General features: G+C 41.8%; 1 protein-coding gene across 2 annotated transcripts; it reads left to right on the top strand.

The window, feature by feature from the left end:
* The first annotated feature begins 40 nt into the window (after positions 1–40).
* On the top strand, positions 41–27,552 carry kif3a (kinesin family member 3A). 2 transcript variants are annotated; one of them, XM_080840579.1, is made up of 18 exons: positions 41–201; positions 986–1,268; positions 1,494–1,638; positions 1,956–2,040; positions 2,513–2,618; positions 3,031–3,170; positions 3,987–4,184; positions 4,397–4,571; positions 5,056–5,154; positions 6,328–6,414; positions 9,718–9,874; positions 11,044–11,224; positions 16,232–16,342; positions 16,752–16,877; positions 17,316–17,369; positions 20,146–20,214; positions 20,386–20,513; positions 26,605–27,552. In XM_080840579.1, exons 1-18 carry the CDS (start codon positions 196–198, stop codon positions 26,651–26,653), a joined length of 2,199 nt encoding a protein of 732 aa, XP_080696705.1. In that variant the 5' UTR covers positions 41–195; the 3' UTR covers positions 26,654–27,552. The 2 variants fall into 2 exon arrangements, with proteins under 2 accessions (XP_080696705.1, XP_080696706.1); XM_080840580.1 differs by lacking the exon at positions 6,328–6,414.

The raw sequence follows: 27,552 nt of genomic DNA, 5'->3' as shown, positions 1-27,552 counted from the left end.
TCTCCAGGCAGTGCGCACGCCCAGTTGGGGATGAGGAAAACAAACGGAAAGGAACAGGGTTGCTAAATGGGCAATTGTGTTTTGTAAAGTAGTAACGTTAAATCACGACAGATACTGTGACAATATCGATTTTAGAAATTTTGATTTTGTAGCTGAGTCGTGGGGTTCCAACGACGCCCATATTAATCAACAGAAATGCCGGTAAGATGTTATTCAAGCGAATTCCATTTGGATCAGCGGTTCCTCCCTTTCTATCCTGCTAGGCTGCTAACAGTTAGCTAGCTCGCTATCAAATGTTAACTGAAGTCGCATCCGTGAAAGCTAGATTAGAATTAATCAAGATAACGTCAGTTATTTTAGAGATATGTTAGTTATACAATAAACTACAATTGTGTGCCTTGTGGTTACACATTTTGTCTCAACATCGTTCATTATTGATGACAGTGGTTGCATAGTTGCTAGGTATGTTTATTAGCAGGCTGTGTTGGTATGCCCATTCAAAATAAATGGCTATTTGCCAGGTAGCTAACTATCGATAGCTTGTTAGCGTTGTCATCTTTGGCTAAAATATGAGATGCGCCTCATTGCATAATATGTATTTATATTATAGTCCATACAAGTAATTGTGGCTGATAAAGCTTTAACTCCTGTTATCGATTGATTATTGTCGTAAATAGCACGTCTTTGTCAGTTTATTTAACTTGATTTTACACCATTCGCAACCGATCTAGTTAAATCAATTGGCGTATTGGAGTATTGATTGCTTAGCAACGGATCAAACCTTACCGCATGTCACACGGAAATATCACCCTTGGCCTTTGTAATAAGCGGAGATTTAAATAATTTAATTACGCATGCATGTCTTCTTTACTTTACTGTCTAGCGCGTCTTCGTATGTTAGCTCTGGTAAACTGGTCAGAAGTGTGCAGTTGTCACTGGTGATGACATGTTTTGAAGACTTTCTACCATGTCATCCCTGCAACAGAGCAACAAGACAGATAAAGCCGAGAGGTCGGAGGTGATGGACAATGTCAAGGTGGTGGTGCGATGCAGGCCCCTCAACCAAAAAGAGAAAATGATGGGACACAGACTGGCTGTCTCCGTGGATGAGATGCGGGGGACTATAACGGTGAACAAACAAGAAACGTCAAACGAGCCGCCCAAAACGTTCACCTTCGACACAGTGTTTGGACCCGAAAGCAAGCAGTTAGATGTCTACAATTTGACAGCGAGGCCCATTGTGGACTCTGTACTGGAGGGTTACAATGGTATGTGAAGGAATGAATTTGGTTTTCTTAACTGACTACCTATGGCCATGGCCATAGATCATCATTAAAGATCACACTCTTTGACGCTTGATTATAGATGCTATGGGAAGTTCAAGCCTTAAAACGTATAAATAGGCCTGTATTTTTAAAGACAATTTCAGGAATACAAATATTCTTAATGTTGTCTAATATAAAAATAATAATTTGTTGTTTTTCTTTCAATAGGAACAATATTTGCATATGGTCAGACAGGCACAGGTAAAACGTTCACTATGGAAGGTGTCCGAGCTGTGCCAGAGCTCAGAGGAATAATTCCAAATTCTTTCGCTCATGTCTTTGGCCACATAGCAAAAGCTGAGGGCGACACCAGGTATGAATCACTGCATCTGAATTTGATAATGCTCAGTGAGCAAGCTTTTTCTTAATTCAGCATCTTTCAGGAACCCGTAATAGATACTGATTGAAGATTGTCTATGTGGTTGTTGTGTGCTGAGTCTGTCGAAAATTAATGCAAGCAAAATCCAAGATTAGGCCTTGTGTAGGAGGTCGTACTTGTCGCTTAACTGCAAAAAGCTGCAGATTTAAATGCCTACTCAACCTAGCTTCACTGTAAGACCTAAAGCCTATCTAAGATAAAACAATCAGCTTAATCAGAGCATCCCCTGTGATGTGCTCTTTTCCTCCCAGGTTCTTAGTCAGAGTTTCCTATCTGGAGATCTACAATGAAGAAGTTCGAGACCTGTTAGGCAAAGACCAAATGCAGAGATTGGAGGTGAGCAAGGGGGGTCAGAAGTCCCCTAAATCAAAAGGAAGAAAAAACTGTGATGAGATGAGATACCGAGACGCAGTTCAGTCTGCACACTTGCACTTTATCAATCATTTTCAGTGTGAGGTATAAGCAGTGACCCGTGCTGTGGTTGCAGCAGTTACAGTGTTTTTTGCCTTGTGTGCAAAATCAGGAGATACAAAGGAGGCCATGTGAACTGAGCATATATTAGACTGAAAATACAATAGCCACAACTTGGCAATCCATTAAATTACTTAATTAGTGTCTTTTAACTAGTCTTCATTAGTTTTCTTTAACTAGTGTCTTCAGTCTTTGACAAGCCTAGTCCTATCACCATCTTAACTTGAGCAAATCGTAGATTAAGTATTTTTGTGCTGATGAAATTGTCTTTTCACTGTATGCATTAGCCATTTCTGCCCCCTTGTCTGAGGTGTGATGCCATTTCTTGTCCTCCCAGGTGAAAGAGAGACCAGATGTAGGGGTGTACATCAAAGATCTCTCTGGTTATGTGGTCAACAACGCAGATGACATGGACAGAATCATGACCCTTGGACACAAGAACCGTAAGCAAACCAGTCTGACAGAACAGTGGCGTATACAAACAATACTTATTGTATACAAACGATACTAATTGTGTACGAACAATATAAACTGTATACAAACTATATGAACTGTATACAAACAATACTAATTGTGTACAAACAATATAAACTGTATACAAACAAGACAAGCATATATACAGGAGATGAGTTGCTCAGATCAGTTCATGCTGCAATAATTGATCCTAAGGGCTATTAGGATACATTTCAGTTCAATGGAGTGAGAGGTAGTAGTTAATACCTTTCTTATTCACATACAGATTCATAGTGTTGTACTTGTCACAAGCAAGACAATGATGGCTTGGCCAATAGCATTGGGTTTGTACCCAATAGTCTGTATACTCTCCCAACCCACTGTGTGTTTTCTTCTTGAAAGGTTCGGTGGGGGCGACCAACATGAATGAGCACAGCTCCCGCTCCCACGCCATCTTCACCATCACCATCGAGTGCAGCGAGAAGGGTGTGGACGGCGACCAGCATGTCCGCATGGGCAAACTGCACCTGGTGGATCTCGCGGTAAGCAGACGTGCTGGTGGCAGCATGAATAATGAGACTTGTGGTGTGGGATTTTGTGGAGGCTGTGCTACAGCTGCATTTTAGTCTTCTTAAAAGATACAGTAAGTTCCAGTAATTTAACACCAGGGTACATATGCCCATTAGATATGATGAGTAGTAAACACCTCCTCAGATTAATGAATTTATCAAGCACTAATTCCCTTGAGTTTGTTTTTTATTATTTGTTTTGCAGTACCAGTGTTTGAGGTTTCCACCTCCTCCCGTTGTCATTATTTATGGCTGCTTACTTTAGGTTTTAGTCAAGTCAAATGTATTTATAACATTTAGCACATTTAAAAACAACTCACGTTGACCAAAGAGCTGTACAATCAGAGTATGCAATCACAAAAAAATATAGAATCAAATAAAAACAGAAACGAAACACTCACATAAGATTCTACAGTATACACAGTGCAAGTGTGCAAATCATCGATTAAGATCAGGAGGATCCAAACGCTAAAGAATAAAAGTGTGTTTTGAGCCTGGACTTGAAAGAGTCAATAGATGGAGCAGAGCTAATAGAGAGGGGTATGCTATTCCAGTCTAGGGGCTGCAACAGCAAAGGCACAAAGTCACCCCTGGATTTAAGCTTAGGTCAGGGGACGGCCAGGGGCTCCAAGCTAGGCTTTGGACGACCTGAGGGGACCTGGCGGTGGAATCAGGGGTTAAGGGCTCTTCACACATGAGGAGGCGGATGAATGCAGTTGAATTAAGAATCAAATGAATCCTTCAAGTTCAATATGTGCCAGTGATGTGATGCAAGGTTTCTGCACACAGGGGTCAGAGAGGCAGGGGAAGACGGGGGCCACGGGGCAGCGCCTGAAGGAGGCCACCAAGATCAACCTGTCCCTCTCCACCCTGGGCAACGTCATCTCGGCTCTGGTGGATGGCAAGAGCACCCACGTCCCCTACAGGAACTCCAAGCTCACCCGCCTGCTTCAGGACTCCCTGGGGGGCAACTCCAAAACCATGATGGTAAGGCTGGAACCTGGAATGGCGCCAGTTTAGTCAACCCTCCGTCCACACTGAGTGCCATTAGTTATTACCATCTCAGTTTGCTGTCATTACAGTTTTAAGCCATAAGGACATTTCCATCAGTGTGGTGGAAGCTTGATCTTTCATATACGTCCCATTCATTCACTCACAGTTTTTTTTCATTCATACACTTTTCCCCTTCCTCCTCTTAGTGTGCAAACATTGGGCCGGCAGATTACAACTACGATGAGACCATTAGCACCCTGCGCTATGCTAACCGTGCTAAGAACATCAAAAATAAAGCTCGCATCAACGAAGATCCCAAGGACGCTCTTCTGCGGCAGTTCCAGAAGGAGATTGAAGACCTCAAAAAGAAGCTGGAAGAGGGTATGTTACATGTTACACTGGCTCACTGAAGTCTGTTTATTCATCACATGCTGAAGTAAATCATCTCAACATGTGTAAGATATGTTCCTCTGTATGAGTGTGTTTTTGTTGGGTGCCTTTGTCTAAATGTTGCCAATGTTTGTTTTGGTTTGTACACATGTTTACAAGGTTGCTATGTGGATATGCACATGCACAATCTACCTGAAAATGTAGAAGCTAAAAAAACTTTAAATTACAAAGGGCTGAGTGGACAGGAAGTCTTTAGCAGCAGCTGTATAGAATCTTTAAGGAGTTCTGAAGCAGCTGTTTTAAAGGTTCTGCGTTTTAAAGAGCATTTTTTCCCCCTAAGAATGAAGGAATTGCTCTTTTTTGTCTCTTCATACACACACACACACACACACACACACACACGTATATAGACTCTAAATTAATCTCTTCAGATAAATAAGTAATGGGTGTCTTTCTTGGCTATCCTTGCTTTCAGGAGAGGAAATCTCTGGTTCGGAGGGCAGTGGGTCTGAGGAGATGGATGAAGGTGAAGACGAAGCCGGAGAGGGGGGAGAGCGACGGCGCAAACGCAGAGGTATTGCCCCGGACCACGACACCCGCCATACTTAATGAGAGTTTGGTGGTAGGCTTGGCATCATCTGAAGCATAGCGCCAGGGGCTTATTCCCTGACCCTTCAATGAACCTTTCCAGCACCACTTTTGTTCCCTAGAGAGAGAGAGGGAGCTACCCTGCCACTAAACACAAGTTCTCAAATTAGGTACGAGTTGATGTAAGGATAGAGTCATGAAGTATGGCACTGAACATTGGGCAAGCGCCAGGTCTGTGTTGCACTTTATTTGCTGCGTAAACATATTTAAGGTTCTTGCTTTTGGTGCTACCGACCAGCGCTTTCTTTGCCCTCATTAAGTTGCAGTTTTTATTCTACCAACGAAACAGATAAACAACAGCTTGTAAATTACTCCAGCGGTAGATTTTTCCGGCTTGGCCAATCACCAACTACCTTTTTGATGAAAAGTGTTGATTATAAGCCTTCCTGTCAATCGAGTGATGAGTTGGATGGAGCAGACCATGAGAATGCCAGAAAATTACGTCTGTAATCTTATAAGAGGCATTGCGGTAGGTTATCATTGGAAATTAATCAAGGCGGAGAGCACAGCCATAGTCATCTGGTATATTACAGGGGCGGTCACCAACACAACGCTGCAAAAAAAGAGTTTTTAGATTTATTTTAGATAATTTGAATAATCAAAATAGATTTGTATATCTACTGAGTTTTGTAAAGGTTAATTGTATAGGTAAATGTAAATAAGTAGGTCGTTTTTTGGGAATGTCCCTAGTCAGATTAGCACTTAAATACCTTGTAACCTGGGCGCTCTGCATCCGCCCGATGCTACGTGTTTTACTCAGAAGCCCTCGTCAAAGACTGCGATCTGCTGTACTGAGGTCAGATGATTTCTGTGGTTTCTGCCGACAGGCTGCCAAACGCAGATGTTTTTTTTTTTCTTCAAAAGCAGGACTCATGGTTCCTGTTATTTGTTCTTCTGGTAGCAGAGATGAAAGCTACACGCCCCCTGTCTCCTGTCTTCCTTGTAACCTGAATGACCAATATCCAGAACGGGTCTGTGGTTTGCCCTGGCAGTTGTGTGTGTGTGTGAGTGTGCGTTAGTGACTGTAGTGTGTGGCAGGCTGCCCTGTGCCATGCCATGCCCTGCCATGCTGTGCAGCCCCTCTCTCTCTCCTCTGCAGGCAGTGACGGCAGCAGCAGCAGTGGCAGCAGCTCTTACTCTGCCTCCTCTTTAGCGCCCCCCATTGACGACAAGCCCCCATTGACTAGTGAGTGGGAGCCTGGTGTGAACCACTCTAACCTAACCCCAGCCTGCCCAGTAATACACACCCACAACCCCCCGCCACTACTACCACCACCACAAGCTGTGCTAACCTTCCATTCAGACCCCCCCCCGCAACTGGAGCTTGTGCATATCACAGTGTGCACGTGCCGCCACATATGGACTACTGCTTCCCATATGTGCCGCACCACACCTAACACTCGTTAAGGCTTTTCTTTCATTCTGTGTGTGTGTGTGTGTGTCTGTGTCTGTGTGCGTGTGTGAGAAGTTAACACCTGCATTACGTTTTGTTGGTGTTAGATCATGTCCGTTCACAACGTTCACTTTAACTAGTTACTGAGGATTTTTTTTTATTTTTGGATTATGTAGGAAAGGTGACATTTATTAAATATTATAATTTAAACAGGTCCCTTACCGTTTTGAGAGCCTTAGGGTACATCTCGTGACTGTCAAACATTCCTTTCATTTGTCAGCAGTGGCAATGACTTGTACAAGGAAATTATTTAGATGCCTGTTGCATCACATAAATTGCATTCTATGTAAAGGACATGGAAGACAGAGGAAAGTCCCTTTTGGGTAAAGCCTCATATGTGTGACCTCTGGTAGAGTGCAGATCTAGTTCATCTTAGTGCATCCTGAATATAGACACAACCCTGCTGAACTCTTATCAGGTATGTTAAAAATGATTTAGTGGCTATTAACCCAGCTCTTCAGGTAGTCAAAACAAATTCAGTTGAAAACATTAATAAATCAGCCACCATCCAGTTAATGGCTTTTGAAAGTGTTATTTTTATTTTTTGGTCCTTGACAAAAATGTTTTGCTTCATATTTCTCTATTTTGTTGCCTTGGGCTTTGTTGACCTCTGGACTGAAAGGCACCTTGTTGTTGTGGCTGACTCTCTCTGACATAACCTGCTTGACCACTACTCCACTGCCTGCAGCAGATAGACCCCCCCTCCCCTCCCTTGCCACCTTGTGATGACCCAGCACTAACCAACCGGCTCTACATCCTCTGGCAAATATCCCCCATACTCTGGTCTTCCAAAGGCGCTCATGTTGCACGTCTTACCTGCAACCACTGAAACAGCCACTGCCCTGAAGCTGTGTGGTGTCTGTGGAACAGGCAGACATAAAACAGGACTTTATTTTGTGATCAGCGAACGCTCTGCTCCCTATCGTAACGGTGTTTATTATCGGACGGCTTGTGGTATCGGCAAACGTTTGCGTTGTCATGTTAACCTATTATTAAACTGAGCATATCTATTGTTGATCCATTAATAAACTTAGCATTTTGATTGTTTAACAGAATGGCCGATGTTTGACACTGTCCGATAACTGACATAGCTGTGTTTATGCTGTCTTAAAGTTGCAGTCTGTGTTTCAGTTTTTACGAAAGGTTGTTGATATTTGAGCGCAATGGTCACTCAAATGACACCCCTCCCTTCTATGCTCCTGAACCTGAAGCACCGTGTTGATTGGCTGGGATTGGTTGTGGCTTGTTTCCCATTTATAGTGCCTGTATACGAACACTGGAGTGTTTTTGAGCGCAAACGTTGAATACAAAAAGTGTATGGGATTAGAATCACGGACTGCACCTTTAAGGCTTGAGAAGTGTTTTAGTTTGTTTCATTTGTAGGGAGCAACCAGACTGATGAAATAATGTACACCACATCTATAATAGAAATGTATTCAGATACAGTTAAGCAAATATATGTGAATGTAAAGGAGTTGTGTGTAACTTGCCAGTACAGTTCAGATTCAGTGAAGGCCAAAGTGTATAGGCTATATATATCTAGGATTATAAGTCATCAGTCATCCTCTGTCACTCTGTGGTATTACTATTCTCCTGTTTTATGTCTGCTCTTACATTTCATATTGATTGTGTTCCTGTCTCTCTCTCTCTCTCTCTCCACCTCAGTCTCGTGTGTGAAGCGTGTTTCTGTCTCTCTCCTCAACAGCATTTCCAAAGTTGCCATGTGTCATGTGTCACACTTTTTGTCTTCCTCTTCCTTCCTCTGGGCAAAAAAATGCCACGTGTGTGATACGCTAATCTGCTGTAAATTCAAGACCAAAGAGGTTGGTGTGAGGTTCACCTTAACTCCATGCTACTCACCCGGGGATCTTGCTAGCACTGAGTGTAGGCCAAGCAAACACTTCTAGTCTGTACACGCACTACCTGCCAAAAGTTTTTGAACACCCCATATTTTACGATTTTTAGATTCAATTTTTCATTCATCGTGAATGCCCTGAGGCCGGGTAGGTAGCCTAATGAACAAATAGGTGTATGTGATTTGATAACTGACTTGAAATGATCCAGAATGATCAAGATACTGACTGAGAAGGACTGGGGACTTCAGAAAAGGTTAATTACTTTGATCCAAAACCAAACAAAACCAGAACTAGACATCAAGGCACCGTAAGTGATTAGCATAAGAAGACTAATGTCACTGCTGTAAGACATCTTGAGCTGCTGTTTTTCTGCTGTAATCCAAATGAATGCAAACTCTAAGCGTCCACTCAAGCACTGGCAGAAGCATTTTGAAGACCAAGTGTCATGGAAGAAGTAGATGTTGAAAGGGTACAATGGACGAAAGTGCTGTTCTTTCCTGTAGCCTACAGTGATGAGAGCCTGTATAAAGGCATAACCTTGATCTCTCTGAGACAACAGCCTACAATAGCAGCTCTGATCTTAGTTCAGTTTTTACCTGCTCCTGTAATTGTGAGCAGGAAGAGGCAGTTATATTGGGGACTCTATTACTACCGTACTTGGTTTTGTCCATGTAGGTGTTTTTCATTGCAGGCATTCCTTGAATTACTTGTCATTCAGTATCAGTCTGTGTTTTTTTGAACAGGTGTTCACAAACTTTTGAATGCCAGTGCCTTGATAATTTCAGAGTTATTAACATTCCATAGTATTTTTCTACTAGTTGTCTGTTATCATATAGGTATTGTGATTTTATCCAACCTGATTGAATGACTTAAATTCAGCATTTTGTTTGTCTGTTGATAAATACAAAATATATAAAAAATAGTAGAAAGATAATGATTCTATATTTATATATTAGGAAAAGCAGCTCAAATGGCATTCATTCTAGGCACTAATAGGACAAAATTTACAAAACATTTATCAGAACGCGTATGTAAGGTATTTAACTTTGGAAACATATACTCATACGGCAAAACCAGAAAGACCTAAACAGTGCTGTGTAATTCTGCCATTGCTATGTCAAACTTGCTGTGTGTAACCGACTCTGTGTTTGCTAACTGTTGCTCCCCTCTCGCATTCAAGGCAAGAAGAAGGTGTCTCCAGACAAGATGGTGGAGATGCAGGCTAAGATCGAGGAGGAGCGGCGAGCCTTGGAGGCCAAGCTGGACATGGAGGAGGAGGAGAGGAACAAGGCCCGTGCTGAGCTGGAGAAGAGAGAGAAGGACCTGCAGAAAGCCCAGTCAGTCCCTTGCATTCCCACTAATGCTAAACTCACATTGTTACGGCTAATGGCTAGCTCCACCATTATACACTGAACAATTGAATGAACGTGGAGCCTCAATATGTAACGTTTTTTCTGGCTCCAGTTTACTTAAAGAAGCATTCCGGATCAATTGCTATTCGCTAACGATATGCTAGCGGCTAAAACTAACGAAATCTCTTGAAATGTGCTGACTTTGACATTATGACAAACTAGTTACTCAACAACTGTCTTAACACAGTCAAACATCAAGCAAGTGCATCACAAGACAAAGCAAGACGGCAAATCAGCTACTAACTAGTTCGGCAGACAGTAGAAAGCCGGGCGGCGTTAGGCAATCTTACATTTAGCGGTTATATGCCTATGGACCCTGGTATCGCAATGGCACAGAGGCGATTCTCCATATTAAAAGCCATTGTAGCGCCCCAATTTTTTTCAAGCTGTTTTTTTTTTTTCAAGGTAAATCTGCTTAACCTAACCCTAATCCTGAAGTATAATTGATGCATAGTGTTACTTTAATATGAATGTGATGCATTCTTGTGGGGGAAGGATTCACATGAGTTAAAGGTATATGAAAACACTCATACTCACATAATCCACTCGGAAAATAAAATTAGACTATTATTAGATTATTACTAATACTAATATTGTTATATGTTTGAATTGACTTTCACATTTCCATATTCAGTTGCATCTATCTAATTGGTGACTAATGTTTAACGAATGCTGGATTTTACTGGAATCTGTGGGTGTTTCCTGTCACGGATTGTTTAATGTTGAGATGTCAGCATTCACCACAAGTGCAACCACAAAACTGTTAGTACCCACAGATTAAAAGTTTCATTCTGTTTCATTAGCATGGATGGCTCAGTGTGTCTACATTGTTATGAAGGTACGGGCCTCAGAAATCCGGTTGATATTGTTAACCAGTGGTTCTCACTCATCCTGATATGGAAATGACAGCCAGTTGGATACAAACCCGTGTCCCCGTGGGCGTTCGTATATGGTCGGCAAGCTACTGCTTGGGCCACAGCTACTGCTTGGTCGGCAAGCTACTGCTTGGGCCCCCCCCCCCCCCGTGCTTTAATTCTTGCTATTTAGTTTTCATCTGAGTGGTGCTTTAATCCATGTCAATTGTGTGGCTTTAGGCAGGAGCACCACCTGCTGCTGGACAAGCTGTCCGCGCTGGAGAAGAAGGTGATCGTGGGCGGCGTGGACCTGCTGGCCAAGGCCGAGGAGCAGGAGAAGCTGCTGGAGGAGTCCAACAACGAGCTGGAGGAGCGCCGCAAGAGGGCAGAGCAGCTGCGCCGCGAGCTGGAGGAGAAGGAGGTGGGGACGCAAGGCACACACACACACACACACACACACACACATATGCACACACGCATACACATATATACACACACACACACACACACACACACACACACATATGCACACACGCATACACATATATACACACTAGAGATGCGCGGATGGGCAATTATTTCATCCGCAACCGTACACAAAACGCATGATCCGTCCGCCATCCATCTGCACCAATTTTTTGGGACCAATTTTCAAAACCGCATCCGTCCGCCATCCGCCTGTTGTTTTTAGGTATAGGCGCTGCTGACGCGAGGCTAGAAAGTTCTTGCCTGTTCTTGAAAGGAGACTGATCCAATGCCGCAAAGATATTTAAAGGATAAAGTCCCTAGTATGATAGCCTATTGGCTATGTTGTAGCCTATCCCCAGAATATTATCAGTGAAGTGACGTCTGTCTCCGATCGATGCACAGGGAGAAAAATAAATAAATAGCCAAGCAGATCGGCAAACCTGACCTTACCATAGGCTAGTAGGCCTAGAATTGTTTATCATTGTAATAAAACGCAATTTGGTACACCATTTTAATATGGTAATATAGCCTACTGGTTTTTTTTGTGCAAAATGAAAGAAAGCCTATTAAAGAAACGCCGACACGAGCCTATTATCTGAAATTTCACCGCATTGTAGGCTATATAGTATACTGTAACAACCCCAACACTTGCCTGCTTGCCTTGCAAATCAAAGTTTTCCGACTATTTTTCTTACCTTCTTTCTTAGCTGTTGATGTTACTGAGCTAGAAGTTTAACTTGTTCTGAACATCTCGCCCTGCCAATGCCCAATGTCACTTCTGAGTCAAATCTCTCCATCATCTCTTTAAAATTCCTTATTCCAGGAGTGGTAGGCTACAATGGCTGTTATAAAATATAACTAATAGCCCAACGAAACAAAATAACCCAGGCAGTTTCATCTACCCAGGCAGTTTCATCGACGTTAAGGCTTCTTCCAATACTGACAGCTGACTCATAGCTTGCAGGTTTGCTGCGCTGCAAGGAGACCCGACATGGGATGGATCGTCAATTAATTTAACTTGCTTTGTATGCATACACGGAACTAGGCCAATTTACTGCCTGATGAAAATTGGATTATTTCAAAATGTGCTTGGATGTAGATAACGACATTTAACAATGTGTATATATTTTGAATTTCGTTGGGTAAACCGCCACCCGCCCGAATTTAATTAAAATACTATTTTTTGTCACGAAGTCCGCCCGATCTGCGGTTTAACCGCGGAGTCCGCGACTGCCAACCGCGCATCTCTAATACACACACACACACACAAACACATACAGCCGCGGAAAAAAAAGTTTTTCTTTTTTTACAATTTATTGGTATGTGTTTGAGTAAAAATAACACTTTTGTTTCATTCTATAAACTACTGACAACATTTCTACTGAATTTCAAATAAAAATACTGTCATTTAGAGCATTTTTTGCAGAAAAATGACAATTGGTCAAAATAACAAAAAAGATGCGTTTTTTCCAGATATTGATTTCTGATCTTTAAGCATTAGTATTGTGTAGTTTAAGAATCTATATGAACTTGTTTTCTTTGCATTATTCGAGATCTGAAAACATTCCATTTATTTTGCTATTTTGACCAATTGTCATTTTTCTGCAAAAAATGCTCTAAATGACAGTATTTTTATTTGAAATTCAGTAGAAATGTTGTCAGTAGTTTATAGAATGAAACAAAAGTGTTATTTATAGAATAGACCCTTTTATGACCTACGTCATAAACGTTAAGCGCACACATTCTGGAGGCAAAAAAGCGGCAACTTTAACCATAGTTAGTGACAGTGCAAGAGGATTTTGGAGAGATAAAGCTAAGGATTTCTTCGTCTCTGTTTCTTCGCTAAAAAAATGCCATCTTGTTGTGTTGTGGGATGCCAAAACAGGTCAACTAAAAAGAAAAAGGTCTCAATTTCTACCGCATTCCTTCGGGGAAAAGACTGTTTAATGCAAACAGGCGTAGATTGTGGCTTCAAGCTATAAAACGAGTGGACTGGACTGAAGACATCATTAAAAATGCACGCATATGTGGGTCACATTTGATATCCGGCAAGTGAATTTTGTTTATGTTAGCTGACTTGAAATTGTGTTAGTTAAATCTGAGATAACTTAGTTGGCCAAAACAGCTCCCTAGAAAGCTAATGTTATCCATATCTAACTTATATTAGCCTTGCAATTTTAGGTTAACTTAACGTTAACGATATCTAACCATTAACGTTAGCTAACCGTTAATGTTAGCAAGTTCATAGTACATTCATCTATTCATTTCATACAATGATACAATGCATACAATGATCGCAATGTAGAAAAGTTTACTGAAATACTGAAGATCACCTACTGATTGTGCTTATGAAACTTAGATTGGGTCTCACTAACACTGACATAGCATTTAGGTTTAAAGTATCGAACAGCACAATATCATGCATTTTGAGAACCTGGTTACCTATGGCTAAAATGTGGAAACCACTTATAAAGTGGCCAAGACAGACTGCTGTTTTAAAGAACATGCCCAAAAGTGGCTTCTCACCCCTCATTCGCTAACATTACAGTTGTGTCTCCTGGTTGCAATTGTTAGGTAGTTCCTACACGTAAACCTTGACGATGAAACGTTTATGATAAGGTCGACTTACTCTGCCATGCATGTGCAATTTAACGTGAAGCGGTAGCGTTGGTGGGTTTGTTGATAAAAACACATGGTTTATACATTATTGTCTTTGTTCCTTGTCATCGGCTTGGTAGCACCTTAGATTTTAGGACGCAGAAATCATCATTGAGGTCGCAGTACTTAATATCCTGGAGTGGACATGCCCGCAGACAACGTTATAGGCATCGAGTGACTTGAATGATCGTAATGTATCTTTTGAGTAAACACTGGGTTTTTCTATTAAGTATGTATAAATATCTGTCCATTTTGATGGGTCAACTATCCAATCCGTGATCGAATATGGATCGGGAAGTTGGATTCCATAACTTAATGTCAATTTATTAACGTAACTTCCGAGATCATTAGGATAAAGCGAACGCAGGTATGAACTTAAGCCATTTCTTTTGCCCCCAGAATGCGTGCGCAACCTAGAACGCTGAGCATTGTTTACCAACGGCGAAAGGGTCTATAAAACTAAAATGTTAACTTTACTTTAACTCATACCAATAAATAGTAAAACCAGAGAAACTGATAATTTTGAAGTGGTCTCTTAATTTTTTCCGCGGCTGTATATAGATACATACATATGCATAAACATATGCACACATGCACACACACATGCACCACATACACACACAGTAAAGTGCAGTGTATGGTCACATGACTATCCGTTGTGCAGACCAAAGGGCTCTACTATGAAGGGAATTTAACCTACTCAGATTTAACTGAAGGAAAGATAGGGTTGGAAAAGTGTAATACCAGTTGTTTTGATTGGTCAGTTTTCGTGCCAGTCTTGTTTACAGTTGAAGAGGATACTATTGAGCTGCCCAAGCAGGAATCATAATACAATTTTATTGTAAGCGTAATATTGTTTGGATTTGAAGGTAATAACACACAGTGCATGCACAGTTTGTTTGAATATAATAATACACAGTGCATTCACAGTTGTTACCTTAATTCCGATAGCTGATTTCTGCTGGAGATCTAGTGTTGAATTCAAGATTAGATCCCTTTGATGACCTTTGTATATTCACTCTGACTTGTGCATGTACTAGGGCTGGGCGATTTTTCGATTTCGATTTTAATCGCGATGTAATTTTTTTCTACGGTTTTAAATGAGACGTTCGATTAGACGGCGCCTTCAAACAAAAAACAAAAAAACAATGTTTTCACAGACCCGCGAATACAGCGCCGCACGTAGCCCATGGGCGTCGCGACAATGTAATTGGGGGGGGACAAGACCCCCTCACTTTTCAAAACAAGTCGTTTCGACCCCCCCACTTTTGCAGTCAAAATAGTGCGTGCGTGACTGCTGGTCTACTAGTCCATTATTCTTTCCATTGCTTCACAATTAAATCCGTTCAACTTTATCAGTGGGGAATACCCACAGCAATATAAATCCACTCCGCGTTTTCCTGGTGTACTACGCAGCCTCATCACGCACGCAGATTCAACTGTCATTAATGTTCATTCATTCTCTGATTTGATCGGAGCGTCGCGCTAGAAGCAGACCACAGAAATGGACATACGGATTTTTTTTTCGAAGAAGAGGAAAGTAAGTCAGAGTTGCCCAAGTTTTACCTGTAGTGGACAATTAAGGACCACCCAATGGACATTATCTGGCCATAATCGTATTGTTATTGCCATAACAACCGTGAGCTAATCTGGCGTTAACGTTAGCTAGCTAATGGCAGTTTTTCTAACGACAGCAGCGACTAAACACACACTCACCAAAGAAGATTTTTTTTTTTTAATGTGTCACTCACTTGTATACCTCTCTTTGACTCACACACGAAAGATTTATGTCAATGCCACAAATAAAATTAACATTGGTGTGCTGGGCATGCTGTCAAGCTTTGCCATGTATGAAAACTATTTCCCCTACGTGAACCGTTTACTTCTGGCAGCTTCCATCCTTAAAGACTTTGGGTTTCAATACACATTTGGCCATTTCTGACCTGAACAGTCATACTTTAATGAGGTGGTCAGTTTGAATGTAGCCAACATAATTATCAGGCCACCAAACCTATATCAATTGTGAATTTGATATGCTGATAACATGATTTACATCTCAGAGAAAAACATGGTAAAATGCACCAGAATGCGGGTATTTGCATGTACGTTTTTCAAAAAATTTTGGGGTGATTTTGTTCATATCGTGATATAAAATCGAAATCGAAAATTTTTGGGGGAAAAAAATCGAAATATAACTTTTTCCCATATCGCCCAGCCCTAGCATGTACTGCTCTCACTGTTTCCTGTGTGTGTGTGTGTGTGTGTGTGTGTGTGTGTGTGTGTGTTTTTTGGTGTGAAACAGCAAGAGCGTCTGGACATTGAGGAGAAGTACACCAGCCTCCAGGAGGAAGCTCAAGGCAAGACAAAGAAGCTGAAGAAGGTCTGGACCATGCTGATGGCGGCCAAGTCCGAGGTAAGCCTGCCTGATGCTAGCTCCAAATATGCCTGCACTGAAATAAAATTGCAAAAATAAACATAGATATGGTGAAAGGAAGAAAGGTAGAACAAGCACAGACAGCAACAATCATCGTAGTCGGGAGATCTACACATCTGTCTAGTATGTGTGAAAAACAGTACTGATCTCAGATATTGTACCTGAGCTGGTGCATATTTTGCATAAAGTGATGGTGTGTCAGAGGACTGGCATCAAACCCAACCCGACTAGCACCATTTCAGTTAGCGTGTACACGTCCTGGTGCACAAACATCACGTTAAACAACTTGTTCGCTTGGTGGTCAAAACTGTTTTAAAGGCTAATAAAAGAGGGAATTGTATTCCACTTGGGAGATATTTAAGCAATATGACCTCTTTTTCTGGTGCAGATGGCTGACCTTCAGCAAGAGCACCACCGTGAGATTGAGGGCCTGCTGGAGAATATTCGCCACCTGAGCCGTGAGCTCCGGCTGCAGATGCTCATCATAGACAACTTCATCCCTCAGGAGTACCAGGTGTGTGTCTGTGTGTGTCTGTGTGTGTCTGTGTGTGTGTGTGTGTGTGTGCGTGTGCGTGTGCGTGTGCGTGTGCGTGTTTGAGAGAGAGAGCTATCCCCTGCAAAGATAAGCAAAATAAGTGTGTGAGAGCAAGATCGATGGAGAGGAGTACAAAGAGAAAAGACTAGAGTGTATGTGCTCATGAACTGGGAAGCAGGGGGTGGGGATGGGGTGGGGGGGTGGAATTGCCGAAGAATCACATCATGTTGTTAAACAGGAGTTTGCATGTAGTAACAGTGGGGCAGTCTGCAACCGGCCCTTTGCTCTATGCCTTCCCTGAAGGGTTCTGATATGATCATTAGACAGAAAGTCCATGAATTAGAAGGGAGGAGGGTCTGGCGGCCATAGTGGGTTATGGGCTAACGGGTTATGAAAATGTCCCTCTGGCTTTTTCAGGAGATGATTGAGAACTACGTGCACTGGAACGAAGACATCGGCGAGTGGCAGCTGGTAAGTGACTGTCTTTTTTTCCTCAACCTCGGTTAAATGTCATAACGTGACCTTTTCACCACATAGCCCAGAGTAGTCATTGCCTATGACTAGGTCAAACAGTCCCCTATAGCAGGGGTTCTCAAACTTTTGCAAGCTGGGTCCCCCCCAAAGCTGGTTAGGGGTAGTTGGGGGCCCCACCGCCAACGCCCTCAAATACACCACCATATATAGATAGAATGATAGATAGCATATTGTTATTGATAGGCCTGACATGTCAAGGTTAGGCTATTGTTATTGTTAGGCCCTTACAGACAATTATTATTACTATGTATTATTATAATTGGTGGCCAAGCAGCGAAGCCACCTATTGGTTTTCTATTTATTATTATACATTATCCTCTGCCATGGGAATCTATGGCAGCCCCTAGAACCGCATGGTCGAAAGTTGTGAAATTTGGAACACATATTGGGACCAGTCCCCTCATCAATTTCACCAAGTTTCATGTGTCCCACTCAAACCCTCTAGCGCCACTAATGGGTCAAAGTTGAAGATGGGTTTATACATGTTACTTTTGAACAATATGCCGCATTTTCCAAAATGAGGTATCTTTGGATTCCCTGGATCAAGACGAGTTTAACGCACTCTATGATATCATAAACAATAAGATAGATTCTCAAGCTATTGTGAATGTTTAGGAAAAGTGTTTTTTCGCAACTCCTCCTACAATTCTTGTTGAATTTTCTTCAAAATTGCCACACATCATCTTCAGACCAAGCCTCACAAAAGTTAACCCCTGGCTTTTTGATTTTCGCAGCCGTTTGTTAGTTACAGTCAATCAAATTGATGTGGCCGAATTGATTTGGCTGCCATTTTGAATGAATGAATATTACGTTTTTGGTGAATATCAAATATTCACCAAATTTGGCACAGATTATCTTCAGACCACAATCACCTCGACTTGTCAAAATAGGACTGAATTACAGCTGTTTAAACTTGGTCCACATTTGACAACCATTGCCACAGGAAAAAACTTTTCTATTTTGACACAGTAACTGAACTCTGTGACTAGGTAAGTGAGTCGGTGTCCTGTTGTTGGCAGCCTCATCGGTTCGAATCCAGCCTCTGCTGAAGGTCTCGAAGGCTTCTTCTGGGTCATCTGATCTGCTTGGCCACCACATCGCTGCTTGCAGCTATATTTGTTATTATTATTATTATCAGTCTATTCGTAGGCTATTCATATTAGCACCTATGTGAGCCTGCATGCTTTCTTATGATAATAATCATCCTTACTATCACCATCATATTATTATTATAATTAATGATTATCGACCAATTATTATTATCAACATAATAATAAGTGTTATTATTGCTATCATTAGGATACTGTTATTATAATGGGCCTCTTGTGATCTTTACAAAAAAAAAATATTACAGGTCTGTCAATGTGACACATGAGCCTGCTTTGCCTTGCAAAGGTCCTCAAATCTTGGGGCAATGTTTGACAAATATATCCTCAGGTCATCCTCGATCTGTGCGTGGTTGCGGTACCTAGTTTTTCAGTCTTGAAAAGCCTCCCGCGATGTGAAAAGGAGGAGCATTTTTCAGGCTATGTAGCAAAGCTGAGGGTATTCTGGCATCATTGCTACCCAAAATGACAAAAGAGGGGGGGTGGTAAACAGGTTCTTAAGTTTACTGTCAGCTCAATAAGCTGCTCTTGCATGTCTATTGACAACTCGTCTGCTTAGCAGAGAAATGGATCCCGAACCCAGGCGAATGAACGGTAGTCCTCTTTGAGCTCTTATCATATTTGCAAAGCTTTGTCTTCGCAACTGGTGCATCGGTTGCCTGACTTTTATGAATCAGAAACTCGTCCATACTTGTGTTTGTTTGCTGAAACAGTGTGTGTAAAGATGATAAAGTTCTAATTTCAACGTTGTGATCTTGTGGGTGTGTACACAATGCAGACAGGGACAGAACAAAATAGTATTCAAGTGCTGGTGTTTTCTTTGTTGCAACACGGTGGATGATCAAAAAATATAAAGGTAGGTGTAAAGCAGAAAAGGGCTAGCTGCAGTTGGAAGAAGTAAGCTAACTACGAGCTTTTTAAAAAGACGGAGCAAATTACTCCTGAGAATAGGCTACGAATAGACCTACTGCAAGTGCAGTAAGGTACTACTAAGGAAGGAGTCATTCTTTAAAAAGACTGTTTAAAAAGCAATGGATATCTAAATGATGGAGGAAACAAAAGAAATCGAACAAACTCTGCAGAGTGTCTACTCATTGAGGGTGAGCGCTTACCATGCCTGCGGTTAATTTTATACTCGGAAGCGTCGGTGCAACTTGCGTTCAAAAGCGTTCAAAAGACTCCGTTTTGATTGGTGAATCTGGAACGAAACAGTATTTGATTTGTTTGTGTCAGTCCAGCCCCTTGCATTTCGCCACTGAGGGAGCTTTCATTAACCAGTGACAGGTCGGCGGTCGTTTTTTTTTCTCCGTCTGTGACATTGCGCCCCCCCTAGAGAGTGTTCGCGCCCCCCACTTTGAGAACCACTGCCCTATAGCATCCGCCTTTCACAAGTGTAGCGCATCTCCACAAGAGCTTTGTCATGCATCGTGCAGCTTGTTGTGATGGCTAATCTCCTGAGTCATTATGAAACTGGTTGCTCTACTTACAATACGGGTGTCATCTGATAATTAATGAGCTTGAGAGCATACACAAAGGGTAAATGTCTGACTGTTCAACCTCAGCAGGGAGTGCATGCATTTAAAGCGTCTGTCTTTTGTCTTTTGCAGAAATGTGTGGCATACACTGGCAACAACATGCGCAAACAGACCCCAGTGTCTGATAAGAAGGAGAAAGATGTGAGTGTCTCAGTCTATGGCCAATTTCTTTTGTTAATTTATCCAGTTGTTGCTGATGGATTCACTTATACTTTTTGCTCACTCTCTCAAACCCCCCCCCCCCCCCTTTCGCTCTTCCTCCCTCTCTTCTTCTGACTCTCTGACTCTCTCTTTGTCACTCACCCGGTGCAGCCCTTTGAGGTGGACCTGTCTCACGTGTATCTGGCCTACACAGAGGAGAGCATGAGGCAGTCCCTTATGAAACTGGAGAGGCCCAGGACCTCCAAGAGTGGCAAATCCCGGCCCAAAACAGGACGCAGGTAAACTACTAACTGCCCTAATACGACCCCCGACCCCCCCACACTTAGCACCTTGGTCACAGAAACTTTGGGCATAGTTGTCCAGGACATCACTCTTGGTGCTGACACTGGAGAAATGTATTATTATTTTTGCCATGCTTAGGATTGATGTCGTGATCAATGAGCAAAGGCTCCATAGGTGCGGTAGTTCTTACACCGCAACGGAAACAGAAACAGAAAGGCTGATTAGTGGGGCGGTCCTGTCAAAGCTCGCAATACCTGGGAAGTGCTTGGGGGTGCCTGTAATGGGAAACCACCTAATTCTTGCATGATGGCCCTGAAAATGTATAATGTAATGTATGATGTTCTGACAAATTCTAGCAAATTCATGACAGGCACTGATGGCTCCATCAGAATATTAGATACCACCTGTCATGATGATTAATAGCGTGACTGCACATGTGCACTAATGGGTTCATGACTATTTTTGTCAGTCTTTTGACTGTAGGTTCAAGTGAACATTTTGCATTACATTTCAAGTTGCTTATTACAGAGCTTGGAACAGAGATGTGTCCTCCTCGATTCCCTCAAGTTTTATCAATACCATGACAATATTAATACAACTATACTAAATTCACATGCACACACACACACACACACACACACACACACACACACACACACACACACCAGCTTGCTTACTAACACAATGGACCTGTTACTGGTTTTTTACACAATGAATTTGACAAGAGGAAACATTTAGCGGGAAATAGCTTATGAAAGCTTATGCTGTAAATGAAAACTTGTGCTGTCCAAAATCCTCGGATGCCCACGCTTGGTTCAAGTTAGCTTGTTCAGAATAACAGACTTGTGGAAGACGGCTTAGCGAAAGAATGTGTTTATTCAATCACATGCCACGGTCAGCTCCATACAACACAAGCATGCACAAGGCACGTCTGCATGTTGAGGAGTCGGTCTCCTTGCTTCTTCTTCTTCTCATTACAAAAAGGTTGTGACACTTATAGTATGGAATTAACATGTAAACAATACCGAGAAATGAAAGGTGTGTCCATAAATGAAAGTAGGAAGTATTACCTAATATGGTCTTACTCAATTAGGTCTAAATGAATTAAGTGTCTGTCTGGGGTCCTGGCAACCATTGATCTCCAGCTGTCTTTAAGACGCTGGACAAAAGACAGGATATACCTTGATGTATCATTAGCAAATGGTCAGGGAGGAAGCCGGCCTGACGTTCCGTCTGTGTGACCCCTATGCGTATTCACAGAATGGGCCTTTTGCTATGAGGCATATGAGATTATACCTAGATGCATATTAGATTATATTATGTAACTAAAACCTATATATTTGACTGAATCTAACAACCCCTCCCTTTGATCATCAAACATTCTTACATCATGATCATAATAAAAAGTAATAAACAAATAACAAAGAAAAATGTAAACAAACACATATATCTCCATAGTGTAGTGTCTAATCATTAGTGTAGTGGTTATTCGTGGTGTTTGTTTTCTAATATGGGTACCAAGTCCCTTATCTTACAGATGAAAGCGGAAAAACCTTCTTTGGGAAAATTCTTTCATGATTCTACGATTATGTAGCAATCCTTACCCTCGGCAAGCTGCAAGTGGCGACTAGGTACCATCCTTGTTATTCATATACGATTGAATCTGTGACTGTTGTAGTATCGATGGGATCCATCTTAATGTGGGCTATGTGTGTCTTGTAGTCATCCTGACAATAATACACATAGAAAATCTGATCACTGCATAAACGCTCAAAATGGGAACAATAACTGATATAATCGTCTGAATGATTCCAGAGTAGTCTCCCCATGAACCTACCCACCCCAACCAGGTTGCGTTTTCAAACGCTTTACATTTGTGTAAATGTCCTGTATGTATGTGGAAATATTCTTATGTAAGTACAGCACTCCTGCTCCAGTCCGGGGGTAAATGTGAATAGGCATGTTTCTCACAAACGAACATACTCCCATTCATAGCCACTTTTACGTCCGTCTCTTGGTGGCTATCCTATGAGGAGGAGACGTCTGGGGTGAAGATCATCATGGTCAGGATAATAATTGCCATCCACTCGATGCACTTTGGCGACGTCACTCTCATGTTATCGGCTGATGTCGTCAAAACAGCTGCTCGGGGTTATGAATCAACAGGTGTAAGCAAAAAATCCCCTTAATTTGTTTAAGTCAAATTATTTCACAGTCCTGCTTTTGCACAGCGACCCATGCGTTCCACATGCTGTGAGTGGCGACTATATGCATCTCTGGTCAATCTGTTTTTGATGTCAAGCTTTGAATATTGTGTCGTCACTGCTGTTCAACGGGTGAGGTTAGTCTGGACGACGGTGATGGCTTGGTCAATGCAGCGGGTCAATGGTTCCTGCGTTCCAGTTCCCCTCATGCTGCACCTTGGACTTGTTCTGAAAAACAAACAGAGAAAACGGCGGCAGTATCACATATTCCAAGAATGTGGCATCTCATTCATATGACCAGAACAAACAAACTTAAAAAAACACAACATTGAACATTTAAACTGCCTTAATACTAGGGATCTGACCTTTATCATTAACCCCTATCTCATAGTCATGTCCATACAAGTCATCATCTAAATTCCCATCCAATCATCATATCATTGCTAAAAGTAATGTTATGATTAACACAAACGTGCATGACTTGAGGTTAGCCGTAATCATGTTTTTTTCCCTTGCACTCCACCAGAGAGGGTTGTTCTGGGGCCATGCATTATGTGCTGTGGGTGGCATCAGTTCTCCCTGTACAATGACTGCAGCAGAAGAAAGTGTACCTACTTTGAGTGGTCTTTCACACTTCAAAGTATGTTCCCCATCAAGTGGCTCTGGATACCTCCTTACCACTCTGGCTCTCTGCACTGCTTTCGTCAATGTTGTACCGCGCTGACTCTTAACTGGCCTAGCATTTGAATGTCCCAGGAGGTCATAGCTGTCATTGCAAATATCCAGGTGGTTAAGGGCTCGTTTCTGACAATTATTGACCATGCTTTCATCATCTCCGTTGTTATAGTTAAAATGAAAAGCATGTCTGCCTCTGCCCTGAGCCCTGCATTCTCTAGCCCAATGGCCATAATTCCAACACTTACGGCATACGTCATGTGATTTTCTCCCCGACCCACATCTAGATGTCTCTTTTTTCCTAGTTCTGATGCTTCTAGGATCACCTTGATTACCAAATTTCTCATTTCTAATCATGCACTCTGGATCGGTGTGTAGGCCATGGATGCAGACCCTTCTGATCTTTTGTTCTGTGTCACGTTCCATTCGCCTTGCTACACTTATTAGCATTTCAAAGGTAAATGAGCTGTCTTCCCAACTAGGTGTGCTCAGCTTAACAGCCTGTTTCACCTCTGGAGTCAAGCTATGTAACAGATTAGCTTTAAGGGCTGCATTGTTGCTCTTCCCAATGTTCTCCTCTGTAAATCCAATCATGCCAGAATGTCTTAAGAATGTTTCAGCAAATCTTTGAGCAAAATCATCCACAGCTTCACTGATTTTCTGTCTACAACCTGATATTTTTGTCCAATCTGTAGTCGCATTGGTAGCCTCCTGAATCCACTCACGGACTGCCTTCCAGCCATTATCTAGGTTCTGTTGGTCCTCTCCTAATCCAATGTCAACATCTCGCTTCACCTTGTCAGCCTCAGTGTTGTTTAACACAGTGCACAACAGTGAAACGCCATCATATGGGTGCAACTGATAAATCTTTTGCAACCGGGTAATCTTGGACCAGATATCCATCCCTGCTTTACGCGGATGTTGCAGATCTGTTGACCACTTGTCAATATCTTGCGGCTTTGCAGATTTATAAGAATGCAGTACATTTCTACCAGTATATCTGGATGTCAAAGGTCTCAATTTGGCCAAGTCATCATTAACACCTGAGTCATTCATGTCCTTTGACCCACAATTAGCAATTAGCATTGGCATCGTTTCAAAAGCCTCTCGTCTCTCCCTGGGTTCTTTCAGGCTTGCTATGTCTGCCTCGTTCTTAGCCTGTCTTGCTGTTAATGTCTTCACATCATCTGCAATTGCTCGAACTATGCTGCGCCATTCTAGCTCAGTCTTTTCATGTTTCACTTTAGCCAATTCACCTTCAAGTGACGATACCTTATCTCTCTCAATCTTCAGAATTCTGTCTGATTCAATTTTTTCTTGTGCCCTCTGACGGCGCATTAACTGATCTAAGGTAACGAGAGAAAGTTTGATGTTATCCTTCTCGTGCAACAGCTTTTCAAAACTGCGTCTGATGTCATCAAGTGTCCAAAAACCATGGTCGGGCAGAATGTTGTATTGCAGCTCAATCTTTCTCTCAGTCTCATTCAACTTGAGATCACTATTTAAAAAACTCTGTATTGTCTTAATCATGGTATTCTCGTCAAACTCACGCACTGCCAAAACGCCCATCTCCATAATAGGGACGCTTTTGGCCTGGCTGAAACTTCTCATGAACATCTTTGATTTTTAACAGCAAAACAAGCGCGTTTCGCTTCCAGCAATGTAATGCTCCCTCTTAAAACTTCAAACGATGTTACAAAAAATGCATTTAACAAAAGTAAAACTATGCAACTGGACTTTTGACCAAATCTCTAATAAACCAAATAAACAGAAGTTCTTCACTTCAGCGAGCTCATAGGCTCTCGGACAACGGCCAGCTTGAACTACCAGTTTGAATTCCTTTGACGGCAATTCAAAAACACAACGCTATGAAAATTACTCTTGCAACTCACCTTACTATTACCCATCCAATGGTTGCAATTAATACAGTTTACTCGGACAGCAAATCAAATCGCTCACTCTGAAAAATGTATGCCTTGCTATGCCACTTCTGTGCGCAAAAGCCAACGATATAATTATCAAACTAAATCCTACACTGCAGTCACCGCTCAGTCAGTTAATACTGCGAATTCTAATAAGCGTCTTTCACCCTGTAAAAATTCAACACTGGGAATATTTCCACCAAGGACCTCAGTCCCAAGTCATTTATCAAACGTTTGTTCACAGCCTACACCGTTAACTTATGTATCGTTTTCCGAAAAGGTAATATTATCCTACTAATAATAGATACCCTTAACAATACAACTCAGAATGCTTATGACTACGAAATCGTAACACTTACACACAAATGATCTGTCTCAGAAAAACAATAACACTTGTAGGCCCTAGTTTACAAATCCTTATTCATGCTAACTGCCTCTAATTCATTACACAGCAACCTTCTGTTCGTTTTTTCAGCGATAAATAAAAGATGCACTCACCGTTTGAGTTGAGAAGCTTCTTTTCTTCCTTTATCATGAAACTGGGTGGAAACACCAAATGAAAGCTTATGCTGTAAATGAAAACTTGTGCTGTCCTCCGGCAAAATCCTCGGATGCCCACGCTTGGTTCAAGTTAGCTTGTTCAGAATAACAGACTTGTGGAAGACGGCTTAGCGAAAGAATGTGTTTATTCAATCACATGCCACGGTCAGCTCCATACAACACAAGCATGCACAAGGCACGTCTGCATGTTGAGGAGTCGGTCTCCTTGCTTCTTCTTCTTCTCATTACAAAAAGGTTGTGACACTTATAGTATGGAATTAACATGTAAACAATACCGAGAAATGAAAGGTGTGTCCATAAATGAAAGTAGGAAGTATTACCTAATATGGTCTTACTCAATTAGGTCTAAATTAATTAAGTGTCTGTCTGGGGTCCTGGCAACCATTGATCTCCAGCTGTCTTTAAGACGCTGGACAAAAGACAGGATATACCTTGATGTATCATTAGCAAATGGTCAGGGAGGAAGCCGGCCTGACGTTCCGTCTGTGTGACCCCTATGCGTATTCACAGAATGGGCCTTTTGCTATGAGGCATATGAGATTATACCTAGATGCATATTAGATTATATTATGTAACTAAAACCTATATATTTGACTGAATCTAACACTTACATCCTTATATACTCAAAAGTGTGGCCTGAGCCTATCTCAAGGTCGAGGCCAGAGGTCAGAGGGTGATTTGTTGACACTCCAAATGCTGATTGTCGTCTTCTGTTTCTGTATCAGGAAGCGTTCATCCAAGCCAGAGGCCGTGATTGAAACCCTCCTGCAGTAGGCGAGTGCGAGTCGGAAGCGCTCGGCGTAGATCTGGAAGCGTGGAGGAGCCCCCTAGGAAGAGTACTAATCTATCAAGGTCGAACCTAAAGAGCTACCCACGGAGAGGGTGACAATGGCCAAGTGTTTCAAAAAACTCTTTCCAAGTGATGTGCAAAATATAACATTTCAGGAAAGAAGTCTTAAACATTTGTACTCATGTATAACTCCAGACAGTGGAATAGCTGTGGTGTGTGTTTTAGATGGATGGGAAAGGGGGCGAGGGTCCCAGAGGCCTCTAATAAATGTTCTATTGTAATTTGCTCTGCTTTTGCTGAAAACACAAGTTTGATCTAGCCAGTTAGGGATTCATTACAAGTATGTCTGGACATTTCAGTGAATAAGCAAGGTTGCTAAGGGAAGCAGTTTGTTTTTGTTTAATCAGGTCATGAAGCTTGAAAGAAAACATACACACTAAAAATGTGCCCATGATTTCATCTGGATGGCAGTGACAGGCATGGAGGATATCATGGGTTAGAATTCAAGAAATTCAAATATGCCGATTTACAACTCTAGAGGAATCATAGGTGGTGGTGTCACTGGATGGGTGTTTAATGAACTTGGAGCCTTTTACCAGACACAGCAGTGAGTGTGCGCTTTGTACATTTATTTGTATTTGTCCTTTAGGGGAATGGGTGTGTGGGTGTGTCGGAGGTGAATGAAAAAGACTTGCATGCTAGAAGACCATACCCCCTCTTCCCCCTTCCACTTTTCTGTAGTGCCATACAACACTAGGTCATTTTCAATATGCACTGTCAAGAACTGCTTGATGTCTTTTTATTTTGTATTATATTTCAAAATGTTTACATGTTGTGTGCTTTCATCTAATGTATATCTGTTAATTTATTAAATTATTTTACT

The sequence above is a fragment of the Sprattus sprattus genome (genome assembly GCF_963457725.1).
Source record: "Sprattus sprattus genome assembly, chromosome: 6".
NCBI classification, from domain to species: domain Eukaryota; kingdom Metazoa; phylum Chordata; class Actinopteri; order Clupeiformes; family Clupeidae; genus Sprattus; species Sprattus sprattus.
The sequence above is the reverse complement of the archived record's forward strand: the minus strand, read 5'-3'. Positions and strand labels throughout refer to the sequence as shown.